This window comes from Kryptolebias marmoratus, linkage group LG14 (genome assembly GCF_001649575.2).
Source record: "Kryptolebias marmoratus isolate JLee-2015 linkage group LG14, ASM164957v2, whole genome shotgun sequence".
NCBI lineage: Eukaryota > Metazoa > Chordata > Actinopteri > Cyprinodontiformes > Rivulidae > Kryptolebias > Kryptolebias marmoratus.
The window spans coordinates 10,686,910-10,704,191 of record NC_051443.1 but is presented as its reverse complement, the minus strand read 5'-3'; the positions used below and the strand labels follow the sequence as shown (position 1 = coordinate 10,704,191).

General features: G+C 38.0%; 2 protein-coding genes across 3 annotated transcripts; one reads left to right on the top strand and one right to left on the bottom strand.

Moving 5' to 3' along the window:
* Positions 1-2,220: 2,220 nt before the first annotated feature.
* Positions 2,221-5,334, bottom strand: zcchc9 (zinc finger, CCHC domain containing 9). The gene is made up of 6 exons (XM_017407564.3): positions 5,222-5,334; positions 4,206-4,620; positions 3,916-4,066; positions 3,750-3,842; positions 3,076-3,144; positions 2,221-2,833 (listed from the first exon to the last, which is right to left on the bottom strand). The coding sequence occupies exons 2-6, from the start codon at positions 4,602-4,604 to the stop codon at positions 2,721-2,723; spliced, it is 825 nt and encodes a 274-aa protein (XP_017263053.1). The 5' UTR covers positions 4,605-4,620; positions 5,222-5,334; the 3' UTR covers positions 2,221-2,720.
* A 1,761-nt stretch (positions 5,335-7,095) lies between these two features.
* LOC108230969 (astacin-like metalloprotease toxin 5) lies at positions 7,096-13,825 on the top strand. Of its 2 annotated transcripts, XM_017407614.3 has the most exons (10): positions 7,096-7,251; positions 7,338-7,379; positions 8,153-8,202; positions 8,419-8,481; positions 10,058-10,127; positions 10,203-10,317; positions 11,055-11,227; positions 12,499-12,580; positions 12,665-12,789; positions 13,432-13,825. In XM_017407614.3, exons 1-10 carry the CDS (start codon positions 7,200-7,202, stop codon positions 13,464-13,466), a joined length of 807 nt encoding a protein of 268 aa, XP_017263103.1. In that variant the 5' UTR covers positions 7,096-7,199; the 3' UTR covers positions 13,467-13,825. The 2 variants fall into 2 exon arrangements, with proteins under 2 accessions (XP_017263103.1, XP_017263105.1); XM_017407616.3 differs by lacking the exon at positions 8,419-8,481 and having other exon boundaries at positions 7,097-7,251.
* The last annotated feature ends 3,457 nt before the right edge of the window (positions 13,826-17,282 follow it).

Sequence of the window (17,282 nt, the reverse complement as noted above, 5' to 3'; positions counted from 1 at the left end):
CTTAATGATATTGTAGACATTAGGTAATATATTCAGCAAGTATTAGATTTTATTAAGTATAGTATTTTATTAGAAATCAGGTCTCTCTTGCAAATGAGTCCACGTGGCTCAACGAGACTAACCTGTATAAATAAAGGTTGAATGAAAAAAAAAAGTACTTTTACTTTTAATACTTAAGTATTTTTAAAAGCAAGTACTTTCTTACTTTTACTTAAGTAAAAATGTTAAGGTGGTACTTCTACTTTTACTGGAGTACATTTTTGTTTGTTTATTTGTACTTTTACTTAAGTACAGTGTTTGAGTACTTTCTCCACCACTGCTTGTTCCTCTGCTCCAACACACCTGATTTGAATCAATGGGTGATTAACAGGCTTCTGCAGAACATGATGAGGTGATTTAACCACTGAATCAGGTGTGTTGGAGCAGGGAAACAAGTAACACATGCAGGATAGTGGGCCTCGAGGACCAGGATTGGAGACCCCTGCTCTAAATGTTCCCACAATGACACTACTCTGTACGCCCACCAGAATCAGGCCCTGCTCTGACACGACTCTCTCGGTCCACGATAGACGATCATGCCATGCTAGTACAGCATTAATGTGACAGGTATCGCGTCTGCGCTAGGTATGCTCCATAACAGTGTGGCCACAAAAGTCCTGCTTCAAATCCTTGACAACCAACGTATGCAGACCCCACGTTATGAAAATGCTGCTATCTTGATAATAAACCACCACAACCGCACTGTAGGTTTGTGGTGGTTTAACACCACAGTGGACCTGTAACACTTCATCGTCTGTAACGGGAAGCCCACTGACTTCTCAATATGTGCCCGAAGACCTCGCTAGGACACTGCAAAGAGCATCCACAATAATCTTTACATCATAGAGGGGTCATCAGCCAGATGGTAAATAACATTTTATGGGGAAATGAAGACATTTGTAAAGAAGTTCAGAAAAGATGAAAGAGTTTGTCTTTGTCTGTTGCTGGTGTTTTAAATGATGACCTCTGTCAGCTCCACGGACATCATTCTGTCTTCCTGTTTGAAACCGGCAGGACAGTGCACGTTCTTCAGAGCAGCAGGACAAAGCTCCCCAGCGAAAGCCTGAAGCCGTCGCACTGATGCAGCGGAGCAGCTCAGGCCTTACTGTGAAGCTGTACTGACTCTGAGTGGTGGTGTTTACACATTACAGCCCGCACACAGTCCTACAACTCAGAGGGCTGAGCTCAAAAACACAACTAGTCAAATAAATATAAAAATCTTATTTCTTATAATCATTTGGCTTTTTCTTTTGTACATGATAAAACACTTCTGTTCTTGACATATGGAGCTAAATCAGGACCATGTTTATCCGACAGAAAAAAAATGAAAAAAAAGTTGAAAGTCTGTCTTTGATCTTGAACTTTGAAAAACAAAGTGAAGTAAATGTAGGTGTATTTATTTTTTCCTCTTATCTATTTTCTTTTACATTTGAGATGTATTTCAGTTTAGTCACAGGAAGCAGAAGACAGATGGAGGAGGATGACTCACTGTGGTGACCCCTGAAAAGGGAACAGCGGAAAGAAAAAGAGGTAGTTTTAGTTTTAATTCATTTTTTTAAAATAAAAATCAATATTCTGGCCAATTTAAAGCCTTTTTTAAAAAGAAAAAACAGAGCTAGGTCTGATTCATTTTATTAGGTTAGTCAGAACTATCCATACCTTGGTAAATACTTCCTTCTGATAGGTATTCGTTAAGTTAAAAACTTCAGTAAAACAAAAAACTAAACATGTAATTTTAAAAAAAGAAAAGTACTGTAAAGTGGATGAAAACAGATTTAACTTAAAAAACAAAACTGACATGGAAAAAAAACAGACAAAATCTACATTGAGTCACGTAAGCAATTTAACACGAGTTCACCCAAACGGTTCAACTGAGTCAAACCTAAGACATTACTTTGACTAAACCCATAGTTAGGTTGGAACAAAATTGTCTAATTTAGAAAGCAGTCTAACATATTTATGTTGAAAATTGGTTAAAGAATGGTATTATTTTTATGCAACAAGTTATTTTCTGTTGATTTTACATTTATTTATACTAGAACATGATTAGTTTTCCTTTTAAATTATTGTTTAAGTTTAAAACTACAAATGGAACAAGGAGCCTGATGTTAGACAAACTCAATCTTTAAACCTCAGTGTGTACTTTCTTACTGATTTGGGGTTGAAAAAGAGGAGAAAACATACATATTTTGTTTTTATTAACCTTTACTCCCATCTATGTGTGAAATATTGACAAAAGTAAAACAGTTTGTACTGAGGAACCCACAGTGATCTTCCTGTTTGATAAACCATTGATGCAGTCCTGGTTCAGAGACTTTTAATGAGTCTCCAAAATGCTTTTTTGTAGCCCTTTCACAATAAGAGCATGTCACACTCAGTCTGTAGCCAAAGAGAAAAAACATGGACAATCTTTTTCCTTTCTGAATGTAAGAAATACTTTTTTACAGATAAACAAGTAAAGTCCAAAAAGTTTTTTTTTTGTATAATTTTTACAAGATAACTCATTTACAACAAGTCAGCTTAAGCTTAAGCTACAGCTTAAGCTGTAGGAAACTCTTCATTTTAAAAAAAGTGTTAATCTTAACAACTTTAGCTCTTCTTAGGTGTTGAGTCTGTTTGTTAGAGTCCAGGAGGTGACGCAGACATGATGGTTGTTCAGCCGCTCTGATAATCGAACCCCCTCAGAATGTCACCACTTTGGGCTGCTTCGGTTTGGCTTTCTTCACCGGAACGTGCACTTCCTCGTGGTCTGCGCTCAGATTGTTGGACATCCAGCTCAAAGTCACTGAATTAGCTGTTAGGATGGAAAGAGAAGTAAGAACAATTAGACAGTAAATATTTTTTTGATGCAGACAACTTTTCTTGAGGTTTATAACATGCAAAACTAACTGCAGACAACAACAGGTTTGTATTTACAACCAGGAGGTGACTTTAATTTGCATCATTGACTAATAAATTTGTCATTTGAAACCACTGCTCTATAAGTGACGCTCTAACACAACAAAACATCCTGCCATCTGAGGACAAACAACTCACTTGCAGCTTGATGCTCTGGACAGTCCTTCTGAAAATGTTCCACCGAACCGCAAACCCGACAGCAGCCTCCTGCGAACACACAAACCTTCAGCTTCTCAGGTCACAAACAGTCTGAAAACAACCGCAAAACAAAACTACAACAACTAAAAAAGCAGTCGGGAACAGTGTTTACTGAGAAACCAGACATACAGGACATATGGTTTTAAGAGTAGCTTGTCCAAGATTAATAAAACTTGAAGTAAAAATATAATTGAAAGTTTGTAGCCTTCTGTTTCATCTGAAAAACAACCTGAGCAGCAAAGGATAAACGTCAGAGAAATTTCACTAGAATGTAAAATATGACAAACATCTCTACAAAATGACATAAAAAAACAATGAAAAAAATTAATGAGTTACTTGCTTGCTGAAAAAAATGAAGCAAATAAAAGTCATAAAAAATACATTTTAGAAAAAAAAATCTGAATATAAACTATTTTAATGCAGATTGAGACAAAGACAAATGTTCCAAAGTTTTCTAAAAAGAATGTACTAAATAAACAATAACATTAAATATTAATATAGTTTACTAAAAAAATTGAATGACACAACCCAAACTCCTACATGTTATTACTTTTGGTTTATAAATTTAACAAATAAAACATATTTTAATAAAAGATTTCTGAGTGCAGGAGTACCTTGTGCGTAGAGCCCTTTGGGGTTGTCAGGACACGAGCGAGACAGGTGTCCAGTCTGACCGCAGATGAAGCACTTTGCAAACGGGTACTCGCCTGTGGGAGAACATTCTGGTTACAGCAGGGTTACGGGCAGATGGGTCGAACGCGTCCAGCTGAGAAGCCTCACCCAAAGCCGGATCCACTTTGGCTTTGCACTTTTGGATCTCGTGTTCGGTGGAGCCGCAGTGGAAGCAGATGCCTCGGCCCATCTCCTCGTCTCGGTCAGCCTCGGGACAGTCGGCCAAACCGTGACCGGGCTTCCTGCAGTTAAAACACACCTGAGGAGGAGAGAGAACGCCACTTTTCATTCTAGTAACAGAGATATTTTGTTTTCCATTTTCACCTTTTTCCTTCCTGCTGTAAAGTGTTATCATCTGATTGGGTATCCTGTCACAGATACTCATTCAAATGACTCACCATGTTATTTTTCTTGTCCTTTTGCCTCTTTATCCTCCTGTCCTCCCTCCTCCTGTCTTTCTTCAGGGCCACCTCCACCTCCTCCCTTAGCTGATGCTCTCCCTCTCTCCCTCCTCCCTCCCCCGCAGGCAGTCTCTGCCCGCTCTGCTGCAGGTACTCCAGGAAGCCATTCACGTCCTCGTTGGTATAGTCCTTCTTCTTGTGGTTGGGTTTCTTCACACCAGATCCACCAGCCTCAGTCCTTTTCAGAGGGTCCCTCTGAGCTCCATGTGTGGCCCCAGCGGTGCGGCCTCCTGCCCTTCCTCCTGCTCTTCCTCCTCTTACCCTCAGTTGACTCCAGGGAGTCGCTTCTGCTGGTTTCTGTCTGTGGACATTATTGGCTCTCGCCCACCTTGTCATGACTGCAAACAAATGACTGAAACACAAGAAAAACTCTCAGGGTGTACAGGATGATATGACTTGTTTTCAATATTTTGATTATGTTAAAACAAGAACACACTAAATCTATTATATTGTAAACATTTCATTTAGATCTTTGAAGTTACTATTATCCACAGTAAACAAATCTACAATTGTAAACATGTTCAATTTTAAAATGATCAAGTGATATAAGACATCTCACCTCTAGAGTTTAAACATTTTTGGGACTGAAACTGTGATGTCAACCTTATATCAACCTTATAACTATTAATCTGCTGGAGAGTACTTGTTTATAAAGTTTTAAAAAATTTTCTTTGAGATGTAACAAGAATCCATCAACTTGCTAGTTTCATGTATTATATCAACTGTGACAACTTTAGTGCAATTAAACATAAACTCATACAGTGGCTCTTTAACATGAGCATGTTGGAGATGTGACACAGTTAGCTGTTAGCTAAACCACCGGATATTAAAGTTATTCGACCAAAGCAGCTTTTTAATAAATAAATTAAGAAAAACGACAGGAAAACGCTTTCTGTTGAGCATATTCGCTGTAAAAGTTTTGTCTAAAGCCTTGAAGTGAAAGCAATCGTTACCTTCAGCCGTGTTCATCCCATGTGTTTTTATTTTCCCCGGAAGTGCTTCCAGTGTTTGGCTAACGAGGGTTTAGGCGTTGTCGCCACCTACTGGTAGAGTGTGGCAATTACATTAAGTTTTCAGCGTTCTAAACAAAAAAAGCCTTTTCTTCCTATGAAACTAAATAGTTTAAGACGTTAAAATAACTGGTCTATTTTAAGCACTCATTGGGGTTGATTTCCGAACTAATCCCACACATGTTTGACAGGGGAAAGATTGGGGGACTAGGCTGGCCATGAGAAGGTATTTATTGACACACTTGCCCTTGTTTTGTTAAAAGACTGCTTGGATGCTGTTTCAGGAGGGGTAAGACATGCAGATGCAGAATGTCACTGACGTAGTGCTCTGCCATCAGGGTCCCCCGAATGCCAGAGATGACCTGAATTCATACCCTCTGGCTCCCCACACTGCATATCACTCCATAACATTGGTCAAATTGATCCTCTCCCATTGTGCTGCCATGTTCATCCATCGTAAATCAGAGCAGAGTACAAACTCAGACATCTCTGCTCTGGTGTTCTTGGCAGTCTACACGTGGTGCGGTGAACATGTAGTCCAGCTGATGCCCTTTGATGTGACGCAATGAGAGATGACACAGTGTTAAAAAAAGTTCAATAGATGGCAGATGCAGATGGGGTTCTGTAATGCTTGGCACACAATATGACACATGTTCCTTGATATGGTCTGTCTTGGGTGACCAGAACCTTCGATATGTGTGTAGGTGTACCCACTGGTTCCAACAGTGGGCAGCTATCAAGTCTGTCCATCCCACATGCCAGGCAGTTGCACAAGGCGACCATTGGCCTTACAGCAATCCACAATATAAACTCAGCATTAAGTGCTATACTGCTGTCTAATGTGTCTACGAGGCACTGTCTGTGTCTGGTGACCTTCAGTCACTGTTTAACCTAATTGTCAGACACTCCAGTAACTTGGAGGGATTGAAGTAGTTCCACGGCTGAAACACATCTGAGCTGGAAACTGAGGGATTCCCAGAACCAAAGTGGCCTGTCTGTGTGAAGTGACGGACAGTGTGTGCAGATCGCTGTAACCAACGAGAAAATGTTACAATATGAGTTTATCAGCTGTGATGCTTTGTACTACCAGTCAGACAGCGATGTAGCAGTAGAGCTACAAGATGTTTCATTAAAAGATGTAGTAAAGTGGTTCATGTTGTACCAGAACTACTTGTTTTGTACAGTCAGCACGTTTACCTTTGGTACTTTAAGACTGGTCTTTTTTTACCGTTTCCATAAATTAAACACTATTTTGCTTTGTTGTTTTGTTTATTTCATTTATTTGCATTTTTATTATGTCTGAGAGCTTTTAAAAGGTCAACAGATAGTTTCAGAAAATTCATTCACATGCAAAACATTTAGTGAGCAGTAACTTTTTTTTTTGAGGATGTCTAAACATTTGAAAATTTTAAGTACAAACTATCACACTCAGCCTTATTATAAAGTGCCGGATACTTAAAGTGCCTATTATTTTTGGTATTAACTAGAAGTCATACAACTGTGCACAACCTTCCTCAATCCTTTTTTTAAATGAAATGGTGGAAAATATTAGGGTAAAATCATACATTTCTATCGCCCACTGAAAGTGTTTTTTTGCCTGTGTCTTTGTGTTTGTGTGCATGTGTTCATTTGTTTGTAGTTTTAGCAGAAAATATCCCATAAACAGATGACTTTTAATGAAACTTTCAGAAAGTAATCAACAAATGAACATTTACAACTAATTAGCTTTTGGAGTCAAGCCCATTCCACAAGTAGATGAGAAAAAAAGCACATTTGGAAACAGAGAACGTGAGATGTCTGCTATAAAGTAGCAGGTAGAGGCTGATCTGTGAGGAGAGGCAGGTCAGATGATTGAAGGAGGCTGCAGCTCACAGCTGACTCCACTCAGTGGGATTACAGAGCAAACAGAGCTGGAAGCAACATGCTGCTTGTGCTCTTCGTCCTCCTTGTGTTTGCTGATTGTGTCAGTAATGGTGAGAAGTCAGACTTTAATGCTGTTCTGGTTTGTACAGTCAGAAGACACAAAGTCATCTTTTTTTCCTCTACTTTTGTGTTAAAGCGGTGATATTTAGGTGGGAGCAGCACCCAGAGACTTTAGAAGGTAAGCCCTGCGTCGCCACGACTTTTCTTTACCCAGTGGAAGTGTGTGATGGCAAATCTCTTCCTTTTTTTATCATTTGTACGTGACATTTTTAGCCTGCTTCCTTTTGTTTTCTGTTTGGAAAGATACTGGCAAATGAAAGCAAAGAAGTCTGAAACATAAAAATGATCAATCACTTTGTGTCAGATGGACATACTCCTGCCATATTGGTAGGAAGTAGACTTTCACATGTAATTTGATGCAGCAGCTTCACATTCACAACCTTTTTCTAGTTAAATTTGTTAATACCCCCCCCCCCCCAAAAAAAAAATAAATAAATAAAAGATTTTAAGCTGCAAAGGGGGGGAAAAAAAACAAAAATAAAAGAGCAATTTGCAGACAAATGTAGTTCTCTCAAATCTCATTTTACAGTTAGATTTATGCATCTTTTCCCTTAGTCTTCATAATTTTTTATTTTTTTAATTTTCCTATATTTTTTTTAAATTTTTTTTGTCCAAAATATAACTGAATAGAAAGTTAAACAATTGGTGCAAAAATGTGTGTTTCACCAAATAAGCATGCCATGCACATTATTTTATTTTTTTCCTTTTATGGAGGTATGAGAAAATCTTTTTTTTTTTTTTTCTCCTCAGTTCCATATGGTGCATTTTATGCATATTTATAGATATTTACCCTGAGAATTTGTTTCTGCTGTAAGACAGATTTACCATACTTTTACTTCTGAGTGAAGAAATTGAGTTTTGTGTGTTTGTATTTATATGAATGTTTTCTAGAACTGATGTTGGACCAACGGACATTGGTGGAGGGAGACATCTACCTGCCGGTAAGCTTTTTTTTCTTTTTTTTAAAAAGTACATTAAAGTTTATTCATTGTATTACTTTTAGTTGGTCTCTCCTTTTGTTTTTTTTAAGAATCCGATTTAGTCCATTTAATTTCAGTTCACTCTGAGCTTAATGGCTTGATCGTTGAGTTGAAATGTGTGTTAAGAGTAGAGGATTTACTGGAAATGTGCTGAAATGATTGAATGAATGTTAACAGAGTCAACATTTCAGAGACATAAGAACTGCGAGAAAAGTGACCACTGACCGAATGAGTTTAAAGGTAAAACATTTTGTGTGAATTGTTGGTTTATGAATATAAAGATAAATTAAAAAAAGAAAATCCCAATTTCTGTAGAAGTTCTTAAAACCTTTGTGAATGTATACCAGTATAGAACATTGTTATTGTTCTGGAAGAGTCTTTCTTTTTTCAATCAGACGACATGGTGACAGGTCAGGGTGTCAGGAGTGGACAGAAAAGAAGAATCCAATGAAGACTGTACCATATGAAACAAGAGCAGAAATGAAATATTAGTTTTGTCTGAGTGAACTCTTGGTTCAGGAAAGGTCATATGGTGACCATTTCTAAAAACATTAAGCGCAAATGCTGAAAATCACTGGTCAAAGCTAAATGATTTGACACATTAGTAAGGAATGAATGAATAATTATTATTTTAAAGTTTGTTGCACCATAGAGGTCTATATATTTAGACGTTTTCAATAACTGTTTTTGGGAATATAGGTTTGTATTTCAAATATATATGTACTAATTTCACCAGACTGAACAGTCATTTTCCCACTTCCTGTTTATTTTAACACAAGTTTCTGCCATGGCTATGTTAGTCATTACAGTTCAGCCTGAAACAATTGAACTTTAGGTTTTCCAACCAATAAATTAATTGCATTTCTTTTTTAATAAATAAATGTGTGGGTGTGGGGGCATCTGAATTATTATTATTATTTGTTTGTTTGTTATTTTGAGAAATTGCTTGAAGTTGCACACTATAGAGCACCTTTAGCTGTGGCTCTGTTGGTTTTACTCTGAGAGGCTAGTTTTTTATGATTTGTAGGATCAAAGTCATAAGAATTTTTTTTTTTTTTTAAGATTTAAGTGACTGTTTAAAAACTTCTACAGCGGGGTTCTGTGAAAGTTTCTGAACAGTTTGTATCTTTAGATGTAGAGGGCGCTTTGACTGGCCTTAGTCTGGAGAAATTATTTTAATTCTAACAGGACAAACTGCTACGAAATTTGACCGGAGCTATTTTAAGATGGCGTCACTCGGACTAGCCATTAACACTCCATTAAGAATAAAAACTTTCTGCAGGCTAAGGCTACTTGAAGCTGTGTATCTACAAAAGATGAGATAAAAGTTCAGAAACTTTCCAAAGCTGTCTATTGGCAACAAAATGGGTTCAGTCGCTGTTCTTTTCTGGCAATTGGGACACTTTATGATGAGAGTCAAACATGGCAGCTCCTATTCATATGCTGTCTCTTCTCTTCATATTTAACTGTGGGGTTTCCTTGCAACAGACGGACACTTCATCATTTCTAGGAATGTACAGTGAGTCAAGTCTTTTGCTTTCAACTTAAGGGCCATTAGTTTTTATAGATGTCTTTTTTTTAAGCCAAGCTATGGCTGGAATATTTAGTCAAGCCAAATGCAACCCCTTAAGTAACTAAATTTGTAAAATATATTTTAAGTTAATAGGCATGTCACAAAACGGGTTAGGTTCAAAGAATAATTTGTGACTAATGTATTATAATTTCTGAGCCAAGCACAACGTGGCACGCTCACACTTGTACTAAAAGGAGTTGTCGAATTGAACCCCTGTCATGTACATCCTGTATGTATTTGCAGAAGGACAGGAATGCAGTGGGCGAAACATGGCCAACAACAGACATACCGTATGAAATCAGTCCAGAAGTTGGTAAGAAACCTGTAGAATTTTGAATGGTAAACCCCCCCTTACAGAAACTTTTGTTTTATTACTGTCAACTTCCAGAGAACCGAACATCAGACATCCTGGTTGCCATGGAGACGGTGTCTAAACACACCTGCATAACCTTCCACAAGAGAGGGGCTGAGCCAGACTACGTGCTCTTCAAAATCGGCAATGGGTGTGTAGGTTTGCAGCCAGCAGTGGCCATGGGAATGCTCGGAGGGGTATACTGCATGTTGAGAATAAATCTACTGTCCCTCGCTTGTACAAGGTCAGGCAGTGGGTCTCTTGGAATAATCTGGATCTTTCGTGTGGTTTTCTTCCACTTACACACCCAAACGAGGGTTTTGTTTTAGTACCTAAAACTGCATAAGTACAGGAAAATAGTCCGTTGGGTACAGAAGTGGTCTTTAAGTTGATAATTGTGGACCTTTTGCTTTATTTTTAAAGGTTCAAAATGATATCTTTACAGGACAATGGGGCCGAAGTAAATTTAATGCTGTCACAGCTTAGCTAAGTTCTCTGATTTCAGTAACGTGGCTAGTAATTGGTAAATAAACTGTATTTATAGAGCACCTTTCTAGCCAACTAGGCTACTCAAAGCGCTTTCTTAAAAACATTTTTAGCATCGAGTAACACCCAGAGAGCTCCTTACCACAACTCTAGAGTGTAGAGGCAGTGTATAGAAAATTCATTTTGCCTACCTCCCTATCGGGAATGTAAGTGACCCAAAAATATAATAAATTGTTGGTTATGTTAAGATTGGCAGTCAGAATTTTTAGTAAGACCCTAAAGTCAAGTTCCATTCATTTGTCACGATTATTATAAAGCTGTCAGCTGGTCTTACTGGGAAACATAACACTAACCTGTAACTTTTTTTTTTTTTTTGCCTGTGCATCATCTGTCATCCTCCAGGTGTGCGTCATACGTGGGCTACATTGGCGGCGGGCAGGGTTTGTTTGTGGCACCCCCGTGCTCTTCGGGTAACATCATCCATGAGCTTCTTCACACCATCGGCTTCCAACACGAACACACCAGGTCAGACCGTGACCAGTTCATCGAGATTGTTCAGGACAACATCCTGCCAGGTAGCGTCAGTGTGCTCACATTTCCATTCTAGTTAAACTGACTGTATTTAATGACTTTACGCTGAATTTTTTTAAAATAAAAATGTGGAAATGTCATTTCTCCTGTTTGAAAGGTTGAAAATGAAATGCTTCACCTGAATCCACTTTGAAGTTAAACTCAATTCAGGTTTTCTTTTTTTTTTTTTAACAAAATAATGCATGAAAAATCAAGTCACTGTAACAACAAATGAAGATGCACCTCATGTAGAGAGTTGGAGACGTCCCATCTTCTGGGTCCAACTTGTATTTATGGCCTGCCTCCTGCATGTTTGTAGTGTTGGCAAAATAGTTCATGAACCACTGGCTGGATTTTAATGAAACTATCAAAGTAATCATTGAATTTATAACAGATTTACTTTTGGAGTGAAATTTGAGATGGCCACAACAACTAATCAACCTTATGAAGCGTAAAAGTGGCTGTAACTCAGTCAGTTTGAAGGATATTGAGCTAATATGCGGTGTGGGAGCAGCTGAGTCATTTACAGCACACACGCTGAGTGCCAACAGATTTTGTGAGATCTCGCATAAAGTTGTTTCCAAGATTTGCTTAGTTGACCAGTTGTAATGCCTTAATTTTTTAAACTCTGGCATGAAAAGTGTCAGGCAGTATGCATTCCTTAAAGGACTGCTAGATTTCTATTTCAACTGCATTTCTGGTCCCCCACTGCTTGTGAAGGCCATCAGGGTTTAAAATACTGTGTTTTAAACCAATCATGCAAATTTTGAGGAATCTAGGTGAAGAGTTGGACCAGGGACAAAAAAGTTGTGTAATTCAAAAGTGATTTTTCTCTAAAAAAAATGTAAGAACTTTCATGCATGGAATCTAGTTTGGTGCTCTTTGATCTTATTCAAAGGAGACAGGTTTTGCACTTTAAAGGCAAACTTTAAGCATTTTGAAGTGAGTTTCTGCGTAAAAGGTATAAATTATAGATTATATTATACATTATAGATAACTTTTTGAAATGGTTTAGACAAATGATTTGCACCCAATGGGACATGTAATGATTATGATCAGCAGGAATTTCAGGTTTCTGCTTGGGGGAAATAAAATGAAATGTAAAGGAAAACTGATGGAGGTGTAAAGGTCTAAATGATAGTGTGCCTTTTGTAAAAATTAAATGGGTCTGTTCAGATAAGCTTTCAGACCATCAATATGGACAGAGTGAACCCATTTCCAAAGCATAATTCAAAACTGATAGTGATTGAATGTAATATGGTCTCATGTCTTTTAGGGATGGAGAAAAACTTCATAAAGCTCAATGGCAAAACTTTTGGCATTCCATATGACTACACTTCTATCATGCACTACGGACGGTAATGTCTTCCAAATACAAAACTTACTAAATTGGATTGTTTTAATCATGTGTAACAGTTAATTATTGTTCATCACTTTGTCAGGAATTTTTTTTCATCAAACGGGAAAGCCACAATCATCCCAAAGAAGGACGATGTACACGGGATGGGACAGAGGAAAAAGTTGATGGATTCGGACATCAAGAAAGTTCAACTTCTTTACCACTGTGGTATGTTCATGCTCTGTTTGCATACATGAGTGTTTGTAATAGATTTGCAGCATAAAGAACGACGGCTAAACAATTGTAACTTTTAAAGCTGTTCTTGTCTTCCTAAGATGAGCAGTTCTTTTGGCTACGTGAAGACAGGAGATCTGACATAACAGAAGCTGTCAGCAACTTTAAATGCATTTGACAACTTTAATATTGTACACCAACATTTGTTTCATCTGTTGGCTTTCCTCGTTGTTTCTGAACCATCTGTAGCTGCAATCCATTTTAAACAGTTATCTCACAAGACATTACTGTCCAGCACATTTGGACTTTAGGATCAATAAGATGAATTTAGGTGGGGTCATTATAATAATAATAACAATTCAAAATTTCAAGTGTCAGTAGTTAAAAGACAAAAGCAAAACATGAACATAAGCATATCTTGCATCATATGTCCATTCAGAAACACTGGAAAAACAAAAATAAAATACAAACTTTAAAGATTTCTGGCTACGGCGAGGGACACTTCAGAAGCTGAATAGTATGAAGTGTTACTTTTCTCAAAAAAAAGTAGAATGTCCAAACTTTTGAAAACCGCCTCATTGCTCTGTAACGTAAAGACTGCACACCCAGTTATCCCACTTGATGTATTTGTACTAGATTCCCTGGAACCAAAAGGCACAATGGACAACTGAGGCTCTCTTCTGCTTCTGCATTTCCACCTTCCTCCTCGCATCACCAGGACTCCACCATCAGAGGGCGCAGCAGCATCAGCACAAAGCAGGCCTTGAGTGATCTGATACCTCCTTTTTTCTTTTTATAAAACACACACAAACACACTTGAATCTGATGGATCAATTTGCAATTACTACACAAAGATCTGAAACTGACCAAGTTCTCTCAAGACAATAGCACACTGTAACACAAAACCTGAATCACTACTCATTACTAGTGTGAAAGTGTGTTACAGAAAAAAACTGTTAGATGTGATTAATGAGCTTAATGATTAGCTGTGAAATATTTAAAATAAAGAGTGCAAAACCAGAATTTTATATATCACTTGTACGTTTCCAGTCATTTGTACAAACTCATCAATTTTTGTTCCCAAACCAAAGATGAGGAATGGGTTTTTTAAAGTTGGATACCTTGGATAGATGCAGAGAATAATACTGTCAAGAGTCTGACCACTTTACTTTGTCAGTTACTCAGAAACCTTAAAGACACTTCAAACAACTTTTCCTTTGACAGCCTTTAATTACAAGCCTTAAAACAGTATTTCACCTGTTGTTAAAACATTTTAGCAAACCAAGTTTTGCGTTAATTGTTTTCCAATTATCTCAATTGTCATGAAAAATAGTCACATGCTGAAACATCAGTGCAAAACTAGTGGTAGCTTGTTATGCATAAATTGGGCAGCTGAGTTCCTTAATAAGCCATGTTTGGTAGCAATGCATAATATAGCTTGGTACCTGACGTGTTGCACTAACGGTACTTGATAAGTACAGGCTAAAAGGTCACTTTATAAACAGCCTGGTCCCTCTTGGTACCAGGTAGATACCCAGAAAGTAATCTTGCAAGTACCCTGAAAACACCCTGTAAGTACAAGGTAACAAGTCACTTCATAATATAGTTGGGTCCCTAAAGGCAGCACACTATATTTTGAACCTCTACCCTAATCTAAGACTTGTCAACAAGTTGTTCTTAAATGGCCTATTCTTTTCTATAAGCTGAATACAGTTACAAGTCGTGCTTGGATGACATAAGACAAAAAAAACATTTAAAATGGTAAAATATGGTAATGTGCCATTTTGTTAAAATCGCTGTTTTTTGTTTTTTTTAAATATGGGTTTTCATGAGGTAATGAGTACATAAAAACTCCTTCCCTGCTTTGAGACAGTGCTCATTCCACTTCCCGTTCGAAGCAGTGAGAAGCTGCTGGTCTTTAAGACGGATTTTATCCCGTTGCCATGTTGTCACCTCCTCAGCCGTTTGTTTCCTCCCCAGCAAACTGAAGGAGTGCTGACTGATGTCTGAAATGGGTAATCCAATGATTAGGCACATAAGTGAATCACGTTCAGCCCCCTTTTCAAAATAACTGGATCAGTGACGGTTTATATTCCCATCCAGATTAAATAGGCGTAAACTTTATCAAGACATAATTTTCCAACATTTGAGCAAAGACAACTTTTCATCCATCATAGCAAATGAACAGCTGCTTTCAACGGTTTCAATTGAACTGAAGTTTCTATTTATACTCGCTCTGCTTAGAATTATGTTTTCAGGACAAATCTGCTTGATTCAGACCTGCTTTCTGATCATGTGGGGTTACAACTTGTCAGCAAAATGAAAGAGCAAACCGGAACTGTCAGTGTCACGTACTGTTGTCTTTTGCCTAATTTCCACAAAACCTCTTTAATAAACTATGAAAACATCATGTTGCAAAGCAACATTACAAGTCTGTTTTTAATCTTATTTTTTTGTAGTACTCATGCAAGTATAATTCCTAGTTATTAGGGAGTTTTGTCTGTCTGGACAGACATGTCTATCACTTCATGATGAAGCAGTTTTTTTCTTTCTTTCATTTAGAGACGGTGTCCCTTCAATATAGTCACGAGTTTCAGAAGTTTGCTTCATTCTTTGAGTTCAGCTTTAAGAAAATTCAAGGGAGTTTGGCCGTTAGCTGTCTGTATCACTCCGTCCAGCTTGTGCTTCTCAGTCTTGGGATTTCAGCTCCTCTTCTGCTCTTCCTTCAGACACGACAGTAGTTTGTATCCGTTTTCTACACCTGCTTTATTCTGTTCTGTTTCCAGCAGTCAGTGAGTGAGAGGCGAGGTATCTGGTGTGCATTTTAATTCTTTTTTCTTTTTCACTTTGGAACGGATGTGATTTCGAACATTGGTACGACACCTGAAATGTTTTGCAGTAAAGTACAGATTTTAAAAAAGCAAACTTAAAAAAACCCACTAATTAAAAGTGCAAGTATACAAAAATATTACTTGCATACAATAATGCGAGCAAGACCACATGAGAGCATTTCTGGCTTTAAAAGACATCTACAGTAAAGCTAAAATCTGACTAAATGTGGCCAAAAAGTGAAAATATTGTAAATGTCTACATCTGGTTTGAGATCTGCTTGTATTAAAAATGAATAAATAGAAGCAGTATTCCCACAGGGTGAGAACTTGGGTCTTCTGTTTATCAAGCCTTTTGCATTTTTCATTACACCAAACAGCCTCATTTTCTTACTGGCACCAGTACAATATAAGGCTGTGTACAGTGTGCCTGCAGCATAGGCGCAATTGGCAATTAGATTAGTATAGTCCTGATTTTGCGTCCTCATTTTGTAACATAATCAAGTGCCCATGCATATGGTAATGTGATAGGGAGATTCTATGGCACAGCCAGGGTAGATGTGTGTTTCAGAAGGCTGAAAAATCTTTATGATGATCCTGGATGGTGTGGAGTTATATCTGAATTTCTCACTTCAATGCTAAACTTTTTAAACCTTATTTTTTGCTTTGAATCATTTGTTTTAGTTCCCAACGTACATGGTTGATTTATGTGAAAAGCTGCTTGGTTAGGGCTTAGAAGAAAATAAAAGCTGATTTAAACTGGGTGTGGTTTGTGTATGTGTCAGTGGAGGGACTTCACAGTTGAGATGAGCCAATGGCTGTGATGAGGCCGATTTGGGTTTGTTTATATTTTTTCCTGTGTTCAGGGCTGGTCTGCTTAGGGGTGCCACTAATCTAGATGGGCTGCAGAGATTCCAAACCTTCATGATGACTGTAGTGCAGTGGTGTCCAATCCTGTTCCTAAAGGGGCACTATCCTGCATGTTTTAGATGTTTCTCTGCTTTGAAACACCTGATTCAAACGACTGAGTGATTACCAGGCTTCTGCAGAACTCAAAGACCTGCTGAAGAGCAGGGAAACATCTAAAACATGCAGGATAGTGGCCCTCCAGGACCAGGATTGGACACCACTGCTGTAGTGGCTTGTCAGCAACAGCTCACAAACAGGTCAATGAATTGAAACAACCCATCTCTGGCTCAGCAGCCATCAGGCCGTTACCATTTGTTTTGACCAGAGCAAGTAACTGTCCCTCCCTTTACATGATGTCCAAGGACACTTTCAAGGGCTCTTTTAGGTTTGAATTTTTTAATGAAATTAATAAAGACCATGAAACTATTTCATTTGGGGAGTTTGTCTCTGTTGAGACTGGTTGGTCAAAGTACATCTTTTGAAATAACTCTCTGAAAGAATCTGTTACACATGACATGGGGGCCTGCACACACAAAGTTTCTTGGTTGTAGAAACTTTGAAGTTGAACTGACTATGGGGGCATTATACCTAGGTCCCATCACACCCACACTGCACTGGCAGTGCTCCAAGTAAGTTGCTGCAACATGCGTTGTGTCCTGCTGCTATTCTTGCTACAACCAACACAATCAGACCATACTTTCCTTACATGGCTTCAAGCATTGAATCCACTCCCTCTGTGCGCCAATAAAT

Coding starts and splice junctions, on each gene's coding strand:
- zcchc9 (XM_017407564.3), bottom strand. CDS start 4,604: ATGACAAGGTGGGCGAGAGCCAATAATGTCCACAGACAGAAACCAGCA. Junction 3,843..3,915: donor CAAAGTGGATCCGGCTTTGG/GTGAGGCTTCTC, acceptor GTTCTCCCACAG/GCGAGTACCCGTTTGCAAAG. Junction 3,145..3,749: donor CAAAGGGCTCTACGCACAAG/GTACTCCTGCAC, acceptor GTGTGTTCGCAG/GAGGCTGCTGTCGGGTTTGC.
- LOC108230969 (XM_017407614.3), top strand. CDS start 7,200: ATGCTGCTTGTGCTCTTCGTCCTCCTTGTGTTTGCTGATTGTGTCAGT. Junction 10,128..10,202: donor TGAAATCAGTCCAGAAGTTG/GTAAGAAACCTG, acceptor GTCAACTTCCAG/AGAACCGAACATCAGACATC. Junction 12,581..12,664: donor TCTATCATGCACTACGGACG/GTAATGTCTTCC, acceptor TCACTTTGTCAG/GAATTTTTTTTCATCAAACG.